The sequence below is a fragment of the Ochotona curzoniae genome, unplaced genomic scaffold, assembly GCF_017591425.1.
Source record: "Ochotona curzoniae isolate NIBS_2020 unplaced genomic scaffold, NIBS_Ocur_1.0 contig_2754, whole genome shotgun sequence".
Classification (NCBI taxonomy): Eukaryota; Metazoa; Chordata; class Mammalia; order Lagomorpha; family Ochotonidae; genus Ochotona; species Ochotona curzoniae.
In genome coordinates, this window is record NW_024465582.1 from 28,005,378 (window position 1) to 28,024,676 (window position 19,299).

At 42.5% G+C, this 19,299-nt stretch overlaps 1 protein-coding gene and 1 pseudogene across 9 annotated transcripts in view; both read right to left on the reverse strand.

Moving 5' to 3' along the window:
* Positions 1 to 1,556: 1,556 nt before the first annotated feature.
* Positions 1,557 to 9,000, reverse strand: LOC121154397 (annotated as a pseudogene).
* The window catches only part of PDE4D (phosphodiesterase 4D), a 1,371,497-nt gene continuing 1,357,090 nt past the window's right edge, over positions 4,893 to 19,299 (reverse strand). For all 9 annotated transcript variants that reach the window (XM_040977570.1, XM_040977569.1, XM_040977571.1 and 6 more), the window contains 4 exons: positions 11,871 to 12,025; positions 10,763 to 10,885; positions 10,174 to 10,356; positions 4,893 to 9,506 (listed from right to left, as the gene is read on the reverse strand). In XM_040977570.1, the coding sequence (XP_040833504.1) occupies positions 9,093 to 9,506; positions 10,174 to 10,356; positions 10,763 to 10,885; positions 11,871 to 12,025 (875 nt within the window). In that variant the 3' untranslated portion in view covers positions 4,893 to 9,092. The remainder of the gene's footprint in view (positions 9,507 to 10,173; positions 10,357 to 10,762; positions 10,886 to 11,870; positions 12,026 to 19,299) is intronic.

The following is a 19,299-nucleotide window of genomic DNA, read 5'->3' on the forward strand; positions in this document are numbered from 1 at the left end:
GGCTGCCTCTTTTCTATGACCGCTGGACCTAAGTGGATTTCTCTCCCCTACATCAAGATGGTTCCCTCAATACACAAACCAGACCTGATCCATCTCTCTGTGAGCATCACCTGGTAGTGCAGGGTGCCAAATTGGGCTCAGGCAACAATGGTGGACAATAGCATCTTAGAGGGAAGAGACCAACCCCAACTTTGGGGCAGATGGAGCCTAGATGGGATTCCTCCATCTTGGTAATTTGACCAAGTTCCTTTCTCACTATGAACTTGCGGGTCAGTGAAATGGCCTGCTGAGCCCCTAAACGAAGTTATAAATTACCTGGATGAGTTGCCCAGGAAGTTATCCTTCAATCCCAGGGAAACCAAGGCAGTGCAGGCCCTTGACTATCTGGTACTTGGTAATCCAAGAACCTGAGCTAGGTTGGGCAGAGGGAAGCTATTGTAGGTCCTGCTCAGTCCCAATTTATCATCTTCCTGTCCATTTACCACTAATTCAACTAGAAACAACCTAAACACTGTAGCTGGTGGGTGAGTGCCAGAGGTAATTAAGATTATGAGGATAACAAAGATCACGAGAGATAAAAGACTGCTTTCTTTGGGAGATACAAATCCAAGGGCATTGGAAATGGGAAAGCAGAAGTGGAACGTGGGAGGTAATGCCAGGTGGTGCATTACCCAGTTGGGCACTGCCTCATGACAAACCTGGATGAAGCACAGTAGGTGGCCCTCATATGTGTTGGCTACCTGGAGGTCTCCTCCCAGGCCATATGGTTTCAGAGAAACAGTGCCTTGCAGAGTTGTAGAAGGAAGGGAAGGTAAACTTTATCTGCCTGCCTGTCTCCTATCTTCCATTCTCTTCAGTGCAATGTTAGCCTAGGGGCATTCACTTGCCTGCACTTCCAGGAGGGTAGCAGTTACTCAGGAAACTATGCCATGTGGTAGAGCACTCCATCCCTGTCTGATGAAGAGGCAAGCAACAGATGAGTCATGCAACAGAGAATCTGTCACATATGCATGCCCTACATAGTCCAAAGCTGCTTTTCCTCATTTCCCAAAACAGACATAGCCATTAAAGATCTCTCCCAGGCTTCATGGGGCTGGGAAGTGATACTTTCAAGACTGCAACTTGGTCTGGCTCTGGAAACTGTGGGAATTCAGGATAAAGAGCTTGGATTAGACAGTGCAGAGAAGTCACTAAAGGGCTTCCAACTGGGGAATGACATGAGACAAAGAATTTTTTCATTGAGCTCCTCTCTCTACTTCCCCATCTATCCACATCTGCCAGAATAGGTGGCTTCATGGAGGTGACAGAAACTCCTGGATGCTGAAGGCTTTGAGAAGATCCTGACCAGGTCTGGAGTTTCATTTGGGCTTCAAAGTGGTTCCATAATATTTCTCTGTCATCTAAACCTACATTTAACCAAGGAGATAAGCTGGTCTGAGCTAGACATGATTTGAATGGAGAAGCACAAAAGGATAACAAGACATTGACCTAAGACTTGAAGCTGCAGAATCACCCAGTGGTCTGTCACTGGCCTGTGGGTCTGAGGACCCTATCACTCACTGATGGATCCGTTGGTGTTGTCTGGAATGATCGGATCTCATGTCAGCCACAGTGTTCACATGTGTGTGGTTGGTAGCTGGTGTGCACCTGTGTGTGTCACCAAAGCTCATCAGAACGAAGACCAGTGTAGCCTTCCCCTTTGCACGTGTCTCTCTCACCTGTATGCTTGTGCTGGTACTTGGTGTACGCCTTTCCATAGTTTCTCATACTGACAGAAGTAAGACCTTGGAACTAGGGATCTTCTCCCAGACTCCCTTTTCTGGGCCCAGGAGTTCTCTCTGTGAAACAGTTGTGGACTCGGGGATGGGGAAGTGGAGGGCTATACTGATAAGCTCATAAATATTCCTTAAGCTCTAAAGGTAGCAATGGTAGGGAACCCTTTAGGGGTATCCCAGGATGGAGAACTCTTAGCAAGGGCGTTGGAAGCATCTGAGCTAGAGAGGGAAGGAAGACTACAGCTCAGTGGAAAGTTTTTATATGTCAGAGGTGCTGTTGGGGGGTCAGAATGGGACACCTTGGGTCCCTGGTGTGGGACATCTCTGGGATCCCACTGGAAGCTGAGACTAGCATCCTATGAGAGGGCAGCCCTAGAGCACTAGAGGTCATGGTTATCCTAGAATAATCAGCTCTAAGGGCATCATCTGAGGCTCCTTAGAGGTCATCACTTCTGATTGACAGGGAGACTCTCCCTGACAAAATGGCTAGGGAGGAGAGAGGATGGCTGGGGAATGACAGCTCACACCATACTCTGAAAATGACAAAGTAAACTATGACCTCACTTCACCTGAATTCAGTCTGGGTACTTCAGTAGATAAGAAGGGACCCCCAACATCTTTGTAGAAGGCTGGGTGGGAAGTGGCTTCAAGCGTTGTATTAGGGACCAGCATGATAGCCTAGTGGTTAAAATCCTCACCTTGAACACACTGGAATCCCATAAGGGCACTGGTTGTAATCCCTGCAACCCTGCTTCCCATCCATCTCCCTGCTTCTGGCCTGGGAAAGCAGTGAAGGACGGCCCAAAGCACTGGGACCCTGCACCCACATGGGAGACCCAGAAGACGCTCCTGGCTCCTGGCTTTGGATTGGCTCAGCTCTGGCCATTGTGGCCACTTGGGGAGTGAACCATCAGACAAAAGATCTTCCTCTCTGTCTCTCCTTCTCTCTGTATATCTTGCCTTTCCAATAAAAATAAATAAATCTTAAGAGTTGTATCAAAAATGGAGTTGTAGAAAATGGAGACAATCCAAGATGAACACTGATTTTTCATTATCCAGGGCGACCTGCCCACAGCCTGCCACTGGCTCAGCTCCTCAATGCCCTGTTCCATCTCAGCCTGGGGCCAGACCCCCTTCCCACCGAGAAGCAGGCCAACCACACGAGCATCGCCAAAGCCACCATGCTACAGTTGCTGAGTTCAACTTCTGATGCATTAAGTTCTAATCATTTTTGATGGAATCTTTGGTGTTTTCCTCATAAAAATGTTTATTTAAAGGCAAAGAGGTACAGATGGAAAGAGACATCTCCTATTCACTGGTTCACTTTCCTAAATGCCCGTAACAAACAAGACTGGCCGGGGCTGGGCGCAGTAGCCTAGTGATAAAAGTCCTTAACTTGCATGCACCCAGATCCCATATGGGTGCCAGTTCATATCCTGTCTGGTCCACTTCCCTCCTGGCTCCCTGCTTGTGGCCTGGGAAAGCAATGGCAGATGGCCCAAAGCGTTCGCACTCCTGCACCCACATGGGAAGCCCAGAAGAAGCTGCTGGCTTAGGATCGGCTCAGTTCTGGCTGTTGTGGCTGTTTGTGGAGTGAACCTGTGGATGGCAGATCTTTCTCTCTGTATCTCCTCCTCTTTGTAAATCTCACTTTAATAACAACAACAACAACAATAATAACAGGACAGTGCTGAAGTCAGGAGCCAGGAATTAAAAATTGAGATCTCTTATTTGGTTATTAGGGAGCCATCCTCGGGAGCCAACCCTTGTTCCTTCCCAGGAAGCTGGAATGTGGAGGGGAGGTGGGATTCAAACTCAGGTACCCCAATATGGAACAGGGACAAATCCCAAGCATTGGCACCAAGCACTTCCATCTTTTTTCTTTTTGAAATCTATGTATGTATGTATCTAATAATGTAAATATGAGATTTAGAGATGGAAAGACAGGGAGAGGGGCTTTTCATCCATTCATTCACTTCCCAAATGATTGCAATGATCAGGGCTGTGCAAGGTCGAAGCCGGGTGTCAGGATCTCCATCTGATCTCCCACAGGGGTATGGGGACTTTCCCAGGCACGTTAACAGGGGGCGAGATCAGAAGTGGAGCAGCCAGGACTGAAGCTGGTGCCCATATGGGACGCTGGCACTGCAGATGGTAGCTTAACTCACCACACCACAATGCTACCTCATGTTCCCTTCTTCATGCCCCCTTTAATTTTCTACATGGAAAATCATGTCCTCTGAAGACAGTGGTAATTTGATTTCTTCTTTGCAGTTGCATGTGCTTTATTTCTTACCTGATTGCTCTGCCTGGACTTCACTATAATATGGTATGAAGTGGCAATGAGGGGGGCATGCTTGTCTTTCTCCTTTTAAGACAGAATGTCTTAAGGTTTTCAACCACTCAGCTGTTGACTTGTTATATACTGCCTTTATGTAATGTCAGGATATGTTCCTTCTAAAACTATATTGTTCCGTTTTTATTATGACAGTGTTGGATTTTGCCAAATGATTTTTCTGCATCTATTGAAATGATCACACAATTTTCTGTCCTTCATTGTGTTGATGCAGTGTTTATTGATTTGCATGTGTTCAACCAACCTTGCATGCCTGGCATGAATCCTATTCGGGGTGAATGATCTTTCTGATGTGCAGTCAGTTTTGATGTGATAGTAAATGGTGCATTTAACAAAAAAAAAAAATGCTTTGGAATATTTGTAATTGGAAAGGCAGGGAGACAGACTATCCATCCATTGATTCACTCCTCAAATGCATGCAACAGCTAGGGCTGGATTCAAAGCAGAGCATCCTGGACTCAAACACTGCTGGGGCATGCTGGTGTACACAACAGCTTATACTGTACCACAATCCCAGCTTTAGAGGCCAGAAGAGTTCTTCCTAAGTCTATATAAACAACACTGATTAATGTTATATGCCAAGTAACCTGAGGAAACTTTTATATAGCAAGATTAGTTTATTTGATTTCAATTGGTTTTGTGTATCAGTACAAGTTAGGATTTCGTTGTTATTCTCATTTAGACAATGTTGTTACTCTTGGAAATGTGGGACGACTGAACTATAATTTAAAATGCTTATTTGTAAAACACCAAGTCATAAATAGGCAGAATCAACCCATGCTTTTATTTTTGTTGCATATAAAAATTTCATAGGAAGGTATTGATGTACAGTACTATCCCCATGGGCTGTAAGAGGCTAAGAAACCACTAAAAGAATCATTTATAATGCTCACACACAATTTACCACTCTTAAAACATATCCAAAAAATGAAATAAAAAAACCAAAAATTAGTAAGGATGTTTTTTTTTTTTTGTACTTATAGTGTCCCCTTTGTACTGTTTAAAACAAAAGTAATCAAATTCCTTTGGGCCAGGGCTGCTGAAATCTACAGTTTGTGTCAAAAATAAAATAAGAGGCTCATATTTCCTAGAAAAAGAATCTCTCCCTTTGCTGATGAAGTCAAATTCCATGGGCTGGGCAGAGGGGGGGGAAAACATCCATGTTGCCCATTAGAGATATTTCAGTGTTTCAGGAGCTGGGCATGGTGCAAGGTTAAATTATGAAACTTAAACAGACATATGTGAACAAAATGCTAGTGAATGCCAAATTTTTTATGCTATGCAAATTGGCATGACACCCAACTCTGTGTTTAGTGGGTTTGTTCGCAAATACGCAAGGAAATCTGGTCAACCCTGATTTAAAAAAAAAAAACTCTATGGTTAAAAGCTGAACTTTTTAATAGTTTATATTCTGTTGACAGGAAGCTAACAGATACTAGCACAGGTGACTATGACTCCAAATTCCAACCAAGTTCACTTTCTTTTGAGCTCCAGAAGCCTTTTTTTTTTTTTTTTAATCATCACTGGACAAATGTTTCTCCATTAGTGTTTGAAAGGAAAAAAAAATAAATAAAATTGAAGTAGCTCCTGATCCACAAAAAGGCGAAAAGCACATCTGTAGTACTGTTTCACGGGAAGGAGTGCTTAAGAGCTTTCATCTCAAAAGAACTGTAGATTCTTCCAGGGGTTATTCAGGTATTTTCAGATATCCAATGATTCAGAAACGTGGATTTAAAATACCCAGCCTTAGCCCCACCATTATCTTACTTTGAAAATGCAGCAAAACAGAAGAAAATATTAAAGTTAAGGCACAGCCCTGGGACCAAAGACCTGCAGCTATGTTTTTTAAATGTATATATCTTTATGTATTTTATAATTTTGTTGAATCTTCCATAAACAAGCTCTAAGGTGACAAGACTATATTACAGGAGAAAAGCACATGTACAAGGAGTATGTATACACACCATTCATTCTCTCACCAAGAGTTTCCAAATATATCAACACCATCCCAGCACGGGATGATGTTTTAATAAGAACCGATAATTTACAACTAACATTACAGTATGTACATTGCAATAAATACATGGTTGTAAACAGACAAACAAGACTGTATTACAGGTAAGGTCATTTGGTGAGGGAAAAAAATGCATGGCACAAAAAAATAAATAATGCATTCAGAAATTACCATAAAGCTTTCTGTAAAACCCTTTTTTCATTCAAGTTTTTCCTTTCTTTGACTTTTTAATTTGTTCTAGCTACATTCTTTTCTTGTGGATTTCAACTGATGTAAAAGAAAAAAAAAAAAGAATTAAAACAGCATCGTTGTATTCAGTAACTTGCAAGCTGAAATGGGTTGCTTTTAGGCAAACCTGGACATTTTTTCCCCATACGGTACCCAGACATTGTATTTTCTTATGGAATCTTAAATGCAAAGCCACTTGTAAAAGGATGTTGTTTTTAAAGCAGTGTGTGTTCATGAAGCACACTTGGCAAGAGAAAACTAAACTGGTGAGGGGCGACAGATTGTACAGTGCATTCATTAGTCCCTGTCTCTTGGATAATTAGACCTATTCTACAAACTGTCCAGTGGTGGGATGTTTACAACATGGTACCATTAAACACCAACAAGCAGAGGGAAAACACCTCTATTAGTGCAGTTATAAACCCTTCCAGGTTTAGGTTGGTTTGTGACATATTGCTACTTTAAAATTTTTTTTTTTTAATTCTAGGCACTCTGTGGGGGGAAATACCAAGTGTAGGGGAGTAGGAAATGGGATGTTCTGGAAAGATTTTGTCTTTCCTGTTAGATCTCCATCAGGAACACACGCACACGTTCCCAAATGTCTGGGCACAGCCTTTTGTTTATAACCTTTATGGAGGGCAGAGAGAATGCTAAAATTGAGACCTAAGAGAACTTAAGTGTCAACTGGCTCTTGGGATAGTGTCCTCAGCTTGGGTCACTTCCATGGCTGACAGCCTTATTACCAGTCCCCACAAAGCTCCTTGAGCTGTCATTTTTGATTTGGTTATACATCCCCCTTTCATCAAAACTCTTGGCTATCAATGCGGAAGTGATTGCTTTGAGCTCCAAAAATCTCTTTGCTATAATCAAGAATTAAAATGGGAGCAAAATCAAAACTAAACAAATGTACCTTGATGTCAATGGCTACCAGTAGGTCAACACGAGGCTTTGTTTCTAAACCTGCAATACAGTTGAGAGTGGTTCTCTGCTTTTCCACTCAGGCAGAAATCTTTTAGCAACCCTCTGGTACAACTGGCATCATCGACTTCTCTGCCTCACCCTGTGAGACATGTGGACGGAAGGATGACAGGTAATGAGGCAATCTGTTTGCTACGTGGCTTCCATTAAAAAAACCCAACTGCCTCACACTTAGAACTGCTTCCCGGGCCACCCTCGTCTAGTTCTTAATCACACGGTGCAATCACAGAAACAAAAGAGAATTCGTAGTAGTGAGAGTTCGTTAATATATTGTTAAGAGCTAGCTAGGCAGTTTTAAGAATATTAACTTTTCTCTCTAACCCAAGAGGAAAAGCTAGTCATGGTATACAACCCTGCGGTTGAACAGAATGCTTACCCCTAACTGACTACCTGTTTCTTTTCACCAGTAAGATGGTGGTGATATATTTGATAAGACTCCATCTGTCAAACATGGACAGAGGCTCAAACACATGTTAAATAATAAAGCAGCATGTAGGCAAAAACATTTTTCTTACTCTAGCTGGCTGTGAAAAAAGAAGTGAGCATGAAATGTGTGGGTTATTATAAAGACACGCATGTGTGAAATGCACGCCTATTGACACAGCCAAAAGTTATCAGAAGACACTAGGCAGGAAGGTATCTAAAAAGGACTGACCATTTTAGCTACTGGGTATCTATGTATCTCCCACTTGCTTCAGACAACACCAACTGATGACTGAGTTTCTATGGGGGTTAAGACACATTTGACAATAACGCACACCCAAGTATTACGGAACAAAGACTCACTTTGCACACCATGAAGAATGTTGGTGGAGAGCAAGTCCACTTATCTTCAAGAGTGAAACAAAAAAGCAAACGAAGACTTACAAAAAGGGTTTCCTGCAACAGAAAGTTATTCTTCTGTTTTAAAATATGGAAGTCATTGGTATATAAAACAATGGATCACTACAAATCAGTTAATTGCTATGAACTCTAAGGTGCAAGGAAAATTTGTAAATTAGATTTATCCAGTGTAGCACAGATTTGTACTGAAAACCTGCAAGTTACTTCTTTGAAAAAAATAATCAGTGGCAGATGAAGTTCTGAACATAGTTTGTTTTTTTTTAAATAGAATACCTCAATACATTTAATAATAAAAGTAAGCTCTACAAAAAAATCTGTTTTACATATCATACAAAATGTCGAGGTGAGTGCAGCTCGGTGAACCGCACTATTATTCAGTCATGTATCAGGAAGACTTGAAATTAGAAAAGTATGTGATTTCTGTGGCTCATCTTCCTTGCGGTAACAGATTTGTACTTTGTCCTGTTCCTGACATCTGCGGCTTCATCTATAACGTCTGCTCCGTGTAATGCCTTTGTTTTACTTTTGAAAATATTGCAACATAACAACTCCCCAATCTGTCCGCGTTAGGGCTGCCCACTGAGCCACGCTCCCTCGAACGTGTGTTGGAGTTGATTTTCTCCGCGTGTGCCCAGCTCTCTGCCAAGCTGACATCTCCTGAAAATGCTGTTCGTGAAGGTGTCCCCGTTGCTCTGTCAACATGGAGGTGAAGCAACTGGTTACGATATTCCTGAGCGCCAGACTGAATCATCAAGGTCAGTTGTGTTCAACAATCGTTCTGGCGGATGACAGTGAGGTGTGACCATGGTTGTGGCATGTGACATGCACTTTGGAAACAAACTTTTCTACTTAAAAAAAAAAGAAAGGAAAAAAAAAAAGCATGACAGCCTTTGTCCTGTTACGTGTCAGGTGAACAGTCGTCTATGACACACGCTTCCGGCTGGCTCTCCTCTTCCCCTACTGCCTCCTCTTCCGCTTGCTCATCCAGGGGGATCTCGGTCGACTCGGAGTCTTGGGTGCAGAGAGTCTTGGAGTCACTGCAACTAGTGTCTTCCTCCACTTGGCTGCCGCTGTCCTTCTCGGTGTCCGACTCGCCATCCTCCTCTAAGGTCAGTTCAAACTGGAATTTCTCGGGTTGACCCTGCCGTCCCTCCTCTGGGTCATCAGGTGCAGGAGAGGGGCTCTGGGGGATTGTGCTCTGGTACCATTCACGATTGTCCTCCAAAGTGTCCAAAATGTCCTGGGCGTCGGGATGGACGAGGTCTGCCCACGTCTCCCAGAGAGGATGCACGATGTAGTCTATGAAGCCCACCTGAGAAGACAGACGGCAGGAGGGATGAGGGGACTGGGGACAAAGACCGGCATGAAGGGACAACTAGAGCTCGGCCCTCAAACAGAGAACGACTAACCTTAGGCTGACGAATTAGTCAGTATCTGAGACCACATCCTATTCGGTGGTGGTCTCACTTCGTAAACAATCAGCTGCCAGGAGCCAGGGCTCCAAAGGGAAAGGGCAAACTTTGCATGTGGTAGAGTGGTAAAGCACCTGATTTCTGAACAGCCATTTTTGTAGCTGAATTTTGTAACTGAGAAATGCCGTGAGCTCCCCAAACTAATGTGTAGTCACACACACAAAAAAATCTAAGGATGAATAAGGGGGAGGGAGTCCTTTAAAACAGTGGTGCTAATCTATCAAGAAAAACGGCATGAGTTTCAAAATTTCTGGCACCAAAAGCAAACTTGTCTTTTTGTGTATGTCAACAAACCTTTTGAAATCTTGCTTACAGAGGCCCATGACAGCGAGATGCAAGTGCAAACAAATGTGCTGCAAAGAAAAGTCTGAGGATCGTAACGACAAACACTGAGCTGGTCAGAGCAAAATTCCTCTAAAACCGCAGTGAAATAGTGGGAGTTCTGAATCCCAGGGGACCGGTTGCGGAGGCTGCCTCTATCCCGAGAGCTCTCCGAGGTGGCATTACCTGTGACTTTTCCACAGATGCGTTGTGCTTGTCACACATGGGGCTGATCTCCATGCCACGTTCCCTCTCTCGGTCTCCTTGGCGGAAGAACTCCTCCATGATGCGGTCTGTCCACTGACGGTAGAGCTGCAGTGGCTTGGTGGGGTTGCTCAGGTCTGCGCAATGCACCATATTCTGAAGGACCTAGAATAATACAGGGTGGTGTTTTCCGCTCAGCACCTGCTCCACTTTTAACCAGAAATTTACGTCGGATGACTGTAACACTTAAAAATACATGCTGTAGAAGATTTCTCCCAAACAGCTCAGGCGTGTGTCTGTGTGTGGTTCACACTTGTATTTATAGGTTCAAATTATGCTACTTTTACCACATCTATGCGTCGTAAGAAAAACTGTTCACACTATGGCCGGTTAGGCTAGTTTTATGTGTCATCAGTACTTCTAAAAGAACATTCAAATATTTTACCTGGTTAATTCTAAAGAAGAAGAGCTGGCACAAAAAAATTACTAATAATGACATGAAACAGGAAGTGGGAGGAAATGGCAGTGTTCTCCAAGCTGCACCCAGACAGAGAGAACTAAGATACTTTACCTGAATCCGATCAGAGTAGTTATCGAGAAGGAGAACTCCAGAACTAGTAACTTTCTTAGTCTCAACCATCGTTTTCAAATCAGCCAGGAGATTCATGTGTTTTGACATATCTGTTGCAAGGACCTTAAGAGATAGATAATTTTATTAAGACAGGAGAAAGAAGGCTGCATGAAAATACGCAGAACATGAGACATGGAGAAATAATTACTGCATCGAATAGTCAATGTGGAGAAATTCTGTGTTCCTTCTTGGGGCAGTCTTTTTTGTTTTCCAGAAACCCAGATAAATGTGCAGAAATACTAGACACGGCCTCTACTTGGAGGCTGGCCTCTATTTGAAAGGCATTTTGCCTCTGGATATCATGGTTGTTAGATTTTTCCCGTTCCTTGGACTGGAAAATGGCTCCTGAACTGCTATGGACTGACTCAAGGTTGTTTGCTGTGTTTACTGTTGTCGACTGTGTTGAAACACTCTTCTGGATAATTTTCTACTTATTCACAGCTAATTCCTGCCTTTATGTGTACAGCATATTAAGTTTTGCAAACCGGAGATTGTTCCTCTGTCTCAATCATTCTGAGGAACAGAGTCAGAAAACAGAAAAAAACAAAAGCCGTGGCTATTTCTACGTAGATGGGAAATGTACCCATTCCCTCGAATGAGCCACAGCTCAACTGCTGTTTCTTAATTTTCAACTGCATAACAGGGTTTGCTGCATTCATAGGGCATAGTGTGATATTGCAGTATATGAATGCGTAGATGTAATTATCAGACCAATGTGGCTGGCGAGCCCTCCTCGCATTCATATATCATTCCTCTGTATTCTAAGTCTCTCCCACTAGCTGTGCTCATCTTCACCTGCAGCCAGATGGGAGGAGCCCAGAACATAAAGTGCAAGTGACAGGACCAGGCTGTCACTAGTTCTGAGTACAAACTGGTAGAAGAGGAAAAAAGTAATTCAGAACGTCACTGCCGGCAGATTCTAGAACGTATAGGGCTCTGGGTCTGGAAGTGCCTTTCCAATGATCTGACATTCATCTCATTCTTACGTTTAAAAGGAAAAAAGAAAAACTAGTATCACGTTTTTCTTTTACTTCTGTCAATCACTTACAATGTCAATGACCATTTTCCTTAAAGATTGTCTTTGCTTTTTGGTTAAGTTCTGGAAAATGTCACAGTTTTCTTCCTGAAGCAACTTGAAGCCCACAGCTAAATGATGGTTCTCCAAGACAGAGGAGTCATTGTACATCAAGGCAAGCTCAGAATCTGCAAGGGAAAGAGGCAGAGGTGAGTGAAGCCGTGCACCAGAGCTTACCTTACTCTTCACTTTCTCGGGGGCTTTAGGTTTGGGGTGTGCTGGGACCCCCCTGCTGCCCCTGCACATAGCACTAACCAGGAGACAATAAACCAATGACTCAACAACATGCGTGTACACTGCTGGTTGTCTATTTCTAGTTAATGTCATGTAAGGGCTTTGTGATGTAGGGCTGTTGGTGTTCAGAGGGCCAAGAGCAATATGGAATATGCAAAAGACACAAATTTATTTATGCTGCTTATTTTTCAAATGGCTGTATTTTTTTTTTTTGACTAACTTAATACATGAGCTTCCTTATAGGGAAAAATGCAGTATTACCATACATGCATACAGTACAAACTGGTCCAACCAGGTGCCCAGTCATTTCTTTTCCTTGGTTTTTGCACTTGCAAAGTCTATTGGTTCCTCTTTTGCAATTCTTTATACAGCAGGTGATAAATTACTATGAACAGTCACCCACGGTACCACGGAGCACCAGGAGTTTGTATTAAGATTTCATTGTATTTTGGAACCTGATACCTAACTTCTGTGCATCTCCCACCCATCCCTGCCTCTGGTAATCTCTGGTAAAAGCTCATTAAACTACACATCAGGGAGAGCATATTTGTCTTTCTATGAGTGGCTTTTGATAACCTCCACTCCCATTCACTTTTCTGCAAACACGAAGATTTCATTTTTCACACTGAAAGTGTCCAGAGTGGCCTGTTTAATTCATTCCTCATAGACACCTAGGTTGATTCTGTGTCTTGGCTATTTGAATAGTGCTACAATGGATATGGCAATGCAAGGGTCTCTTTCATAGGTTCATCTCACTTCTGTAGGACATAACACCAGCAGCGGGACAGCTATTTTGGCTTTCCCAGGCACCGGCACATGGCTTTCCATAGGAATTCATATTCCTACCAACAGTTTATAAGACTGTTCTTTCTCTAATACATTTTTGGCACTGTTGTTGATAATAGTAGAAGTGAGGACTTAGGAATGGGGATGCTGATGTTCCAGTCATGTATGCTTTGAAGCCAGTACTATGCCGTTTTGGTGATAACAGCTGTCTGGAATGGTGGTAGCTCCAGCTTGGTTCTTTTTATTAAAAATGTCTACTTCTGGATCTTTTATGTTACCATGCACTTTTTAAGATTTTTTTTTTCCTTGAGGCAGGTCTTGTGGCACAGTGGGACCTATGGCTAATGATGCCAGCATTGGCCATTTGAGTCCCAGTTATTCTGCTTCTAATTCAAGCTTCCTCTTAATGTGTCTGGGAAGACTGTGGATGAAGTACCTGGACAGCTGACAACCATGGGGGAGACCTGGATGGAGATTCTGGCTCCTAGCTTTTGCCTGGTTCATGCAGTCTTTTGAGAAGTAATCCAGGAGATGGAAAACCTGTTTTCTCCTGGTCATTCTTCCCTTCCAGTTTTCTCAAGGTCATTGTGGTATTCTGTTGGGGACTGCACTGAATCTGTAAATTGCTTAAAGTGATATGGACAGCTTATGTTGTTATTTATTGGAGAGACAGATAAACAACTCCCATCTCCTGGGTCACTCCCTTTTGCCTGCAATGACCTTGGTGGACCAGGCTTATATCCAAAGCTGGGAGCCAGAAATGCGATCCAGCTCTCCCACGAGTCTGGCAGACACACAGTTATTTGAGTCGTCACCACTGTCTCTCAGTCTCTATTAGCTGAAACCTGGAGTCTGGAGCCAAAGCCAGAGCCAGGAATTGAATCCAGGTTCTACAGTGTGGGACAGAAGCATCCTAACCATTAGGCTAAATACTTGCTCATATTATGGACATTTTAGTAATAGCTGCCCATTGTCTTTATGCAATCATAACCTCAAAATCTTTAGAGAAACTTAACAATTTTAATGTCATTTTCCCCTGGCTTTCCATGTTTTTGTCTTCTTCGGTTTCTTTTATTAGTGTTTTTGAAACTTGTTGTAAAAGATCTTCCACATATTTAACTTTATTCCAAGGTGCTTTTTATATCGGGATTTCTAATCTTATTTAATTTAAGAAGATGTTATTTGCTCAAAAGGCAGAGTTACTGGCCTCCCATCCTCTCCTTCACTCTTCAAATGCCAGCAAAAACAAGGGCTGAGCTAACCCAAAGCCAGGAGCCAGTGACTCCATTTGGGTTTGCCCATTAAATAAGTGGCTGGCTGTGGATTTGTTAGCTGTAGCCTGTGTTACGTTGACATGCATTCCTCCTGTCCCCTTATGTCATTCAAGGTTTTCAGCATGACTGTTGGATTTTGCCAAGCCTTGTTATGTCTACCGAACCCTTCACTTATATTTGTGACTGTTGACTCATCCCTGTGACAAATCTCACTGCACTGTAATATGAGGTCCTCTTGGTGTGTTGCAGAATTTGCTAGTGTTCAGAGTATTTTTTTTTTTTGACTACTCCAAAAATGACTACTCCAATCAGGGATGTGGTGGTTCTTTGCGCTGCGTCCTTTCCTGGTTTTGAAAGTAAGGTGAAGTTGCCCTTACAAAATGAGTATGAAAGGGTTCCCTCTATATCAATTTTCTGGAAGAGTTTCAGAATTGTTGCTAGCTCCTCTTCAAATGCTTAGGACTCAGCATCATGTCATTTTCTATGAAGAAAGGCCTTTTTTTTTTTTTTTAAAAAAAATGATTACTATTTGAATCATTTCCATCATTTTCAGTCTGTTCAGGCTTTCTGTGTCTTCGTGGTTCAATTTTTGGAAACTTTCTTTCTTGTATATACATTTATTATATTTTATATTTTTCTGGCATATAATTGTGCTCACAGTGGCCCTAATCTTTTTTTTTTCCTGTGGTATCACCTGACACACCTCTGTTTCATCTTAATGAAAATATCTGATGTCTTTTTTTCTTAGTGTATCAAGTGTATGGTTCATCTTTTCAAAAATCCATCTCTTCGGGGCCCGGCGCGGTGGCGCAAGTGGCTAAGTCCTCGCCTAGCACGCCCGGGATCCCATATGGGCGCCGGTTCTAATCCCGGCAGCCCCGCTTCCCTTCCAGCTCCCTGCCTGTGGCCTGGGAAAGCAGTCGAGGACGGCCCAAAGCTTTGGGAACCTGCACCCGCGTGGGAGACCCGGAAGAGGCTCCTGGCTTCGGATCGGCATAGTATCGGCCCGTTGCGCTCACTTGGGGAGTGAATCATCGGACGGAAGATCTTCCTCTCTGTCTCTCCTCTCTGTATATCCGCCTTTCCAATGAAAAAATAATAAAAATAAATCTTTAAAAAAAAAAAAAAAAAAAAATCCATCTCTTCGATTTTTTTGGAATTTTATTCCTGCCTAATTTATTTCGCTTGTTACTGTCCTCTTACTGTTGTTCTTTCCTTCTGCTGACCTTGGATTTGGCCTGCTGTTTCTCTGAGCTCTAGAGATGCACACTACCTGTTTATTTACTATCTCTTGTTTGATGTAGTTGCTTATTGATGTGAAATTCCCTTAGTAGTATCCCGTTAGTTCAGATATTTCCGTATTTGCTAATAGCTCAAAGTTTTGCATTTCCTTACTGATTTTTTTCCCCCAATGACTTTGTTTTTTTTTTTTTTTTTTTTTTTTTGGCATCCTTGTTTGCTGGTGTGTCCAAACGCTTGGGAGGTCCCAGGATGGGGTGGGGCAGGTTTGCAGGATTACTGTCTCCTACAGCAGAATGAACTTCAACAGTGATGGTCTGCTCAGGAAAGCATCATTTGCTGTGGCCTGTGCTCCAGGGGTTGGGTGTGGGAGGCAGCAAGCTCCTTCTCAGAAGCTAAATTACCATATGGACATGCTCAGGAAGCTTCTATTGCTGGCTCTGAGCCTGTGACAGCTGTGGACCATACTGTAACAAAGAAGGCCGGTGCCCAGTATCCCTTGAGATGGGACTGACTGGAGTGCTGCTGACCCTTTGTTCTGCTACAGCCGGGGCTAGGATTGTGGTTGCCAGTGTGTTTTGTTCCTCTTCTAGCTGCCACTCCAGGTCTGTATTTGATGGACGTTTCTGGTTCTTGGTTATTGACTTTCATGTGCACTTCTTGCTACTTTGGTCCTTCTGTTTTATAACAGCGTATTTATGATAGAAGGCGAAGGTTGGGCACCTCTACAGGAACATTTCCTATACCTCTGTCTACTTGTTTTCTTTCAGGTTATAGTTCAGAAAGGCCAAGCTGCATCACTTTGTGTTCGAGTTATCTGTTAATCTACCTTCCCCATCCCTTCCCTTGTCTGTACCCTCTGCTGAATGCCGTGTACACTTAGCTCCTGTGACATTTCAACTTCTTAGATTATACATTTGAAGGAGATCATGTGCTAGTTTTTCTGCGCTTAGCTGATTTCACTCAAAATGACCTATAGTTCCATCTATGCTGTTAAACAATAATACATCAACCTTTGATGGCTGACAAGGATTTCACTGTATTAATGTCCCAAGATTTTACCAATTCATCAGCCAACGGGCACACATAAGTTAATGAAAATCATAGTACTGAAATAAACACAGGAGGTATCTTTGGCAGATGTGTTTAATTTCCTGTAGATCATACAATAATTCCATTTTTAGCTATTTTGAAAAACTTTTAAAATTTACTTGAAAGTTCCTCCATGGATTCGTTCCACAAATGCCTGCACAGGACGGCGGGGCCGAGTGGAAGCCAGGAGCCACAAGTTCCAGCTGGAGCATGGTAGGGATGCATATGCTTGAATCTACCACTCTTACATCACCTACTACTTCTCGGGGTGCACACTAGCAGGAAATGAGACTAGAAGGAAGCGAAGCAACAGGAAAGGCATTCTGTCCTGCCATGGGATGTGGGCATTCCGGGGGGGCACTGTCACACAAATGGTCACTGCTACTTCTAGAATCTTTGAGGAGCAGTGATGCTGTTCCTATCATGGATTTACTAATTTGCACTCGTACCAACAATGTGCAAGTTCATGTCCTCCCCAGCACTTGTTCTTAGCCTTTTGGATAATAAGCTAATTTGAATAAAGTAAAATCTCTGTGGACTTGATTTGCATTTCCCAGATTAGTGATGTTTTCTTGCTAGCTATTGGCCCTTTATGTACTGTCTCTTGAGAATTGTCTGCTTTGATCTACTGCCTATCTTTTAATTTGATTATTTGCTTTAAGCTATTAAGCTGTTTTGACTTCCTAGTATATTCTAGTCATTAGCCTCTTGGCATATGTATAGCTTGCAAATCATTTATTTTGTAGGCTCTTTTGTTGTGAAGCTTTTCAACTTGTTTCTATTTTTTTCTGTGCTATTAGACCCTTCCAAAATATTCTTAATTTCCTGAAGTGTTTCTCAGATATTTTCTCCTAGTTGCTTAGAAGTTTCAGATCTTACATGTAAGTATTTCATTTTGGCTAATTTTTGTACACAGTGATCAGTTAAATGTGATGTGAGTTCACTTTTGGGCTCTCTAGTGTGGTCTACATATAGGGTTTTATGCTAACACTATATTATTTTAACCACTTTATCTTGGAAATAACAGTCTAAAGTAATATAGTGCCAGTTGCTTTGGCGACCTGGGGATCCTTTGGGTAAGTGTGTTCCCCTAGTTTGATTACAGACTGCACTGAACCTGCAAAATGTGGGGGGTAGTATGGACATTTTAACCACACTGTTTCTTCTGGACCATGAATGGGATGACAATGTCATCTGTAGAGATGATCATATGGTCCCTGAGTTTCATTTTGTTGATGTGGTGTATCACATTTATTTGAACATGCTGAACTAGGCTAGGATGAAACCCACTGAACTATGGCGAAGCATTTTTTTTTTTCTTAAATAATCCTGGTGTTTTGCTAAGAATTTCTCCACCAATGTTCATGAATATGGGTTTTGCTATCAGAGAGCGCTGGGTATCTAGAATGTTTGAGTGTATTTGCCTCTGTTTTTAGAATAAGTTGGGTGCATAATTTGTGTTAATCTTTTTAAACTAGGAATCAGCAGTAATCTTGTCCTGGTATTTTGAAAGTTATTTCTGATTCAATTTAGGAAACTGAGTCTCAAAAAATAGCCTCTTAGCTCCATACTATCCTTTCTGAGCAAAGACGTTGGGTTATTTTACAAGGTTTGGGTAACTTCAGATTTCCACCAAAGATGTGAATCTAATACTTTAGAGTAGAAACCTGCAGGGTTCAGGAGTAACTAGGAAGTGAACTCGAAGCTTCAATACGATGCCGAGCAGACAGGCTAGCCTCTCATCTTCCAGTCTAGTGTAGTCACCTCTTTTATGAAGCCTTTCTGGATCATCAGCAAACAATATACTTTGTCTTGTAACCTCCTATCATTGACGTTACATTTGCCATTTCACTAACCTGTCTATCTCTATGGATCTTTGGGTAGGATCTTGCCACTACCTCCCAAAGGTTTAAGTCCCTGTACACATAAAAATAGTGTTGTTTTAATAGTGTTATTCTGGTTTCTCTTGGACACTCCATTTCTTCTAGTGGCATAGAAGTTAAAGGATACAGGCCCAGGGCACTGCTATGTGGACTGTTTCATTGAATTTAAACCCATTCAAGAATGTTCTATTACTATTTACAGATGAAGGGAATGGGCTTGAGAGAAGCTAAGTGTTGTTGCCATGCCACTTGGCTGGTACTTATAAGCAGGTACCATATAAAGCCTTCCTCTTGTATCGCCTATGAGTAGCGAAGCTGTAAAAATAGCGATGAACATAATTAACTCAATGCCTGGAACATGTTAAAAATCACATACCCATTCCCTATTAACAAGCACCAGGCTGACCATGTCAAATCCAAAGCTGACATTTCATTCCATATAAATCCCTTGTGCTTACTTCGAAGAATTGCTGTAGGTCATCAGGAATAAAATTAGGCTTGGCATGTGTTATGGACAAAGGCAGGAAAGCCCCTTTATTTCACGTGTTCTTTTCTGAGGGCAGGAGCTTGGTAGATTCCAGCTCATAGCTGAAAATGTGTACCTCACTTAGGCTGATCTTTTCTATGAGCCAGAGTTCTACAGAGAAATAGAGCCAGCACAAAGTGATAAGCATGGGGGCCAAAAAAAAAAACCAGCGAAGCAAGGTCCCGACTGGGGAAAATAACTGTCCAGCAGGGCACAAGAGCCAGTCACACTGATGCCAGAGGGCAGCCTGGGGAACACACGCTTCCCCTTCCTCGCACTCACTAGTGTAAGTTGAATGTGGTGTACTGACTGCAATGCTAACCTCTTCTGGAAAGCACAGACACATCCATACCCTTACTAACGGGGCA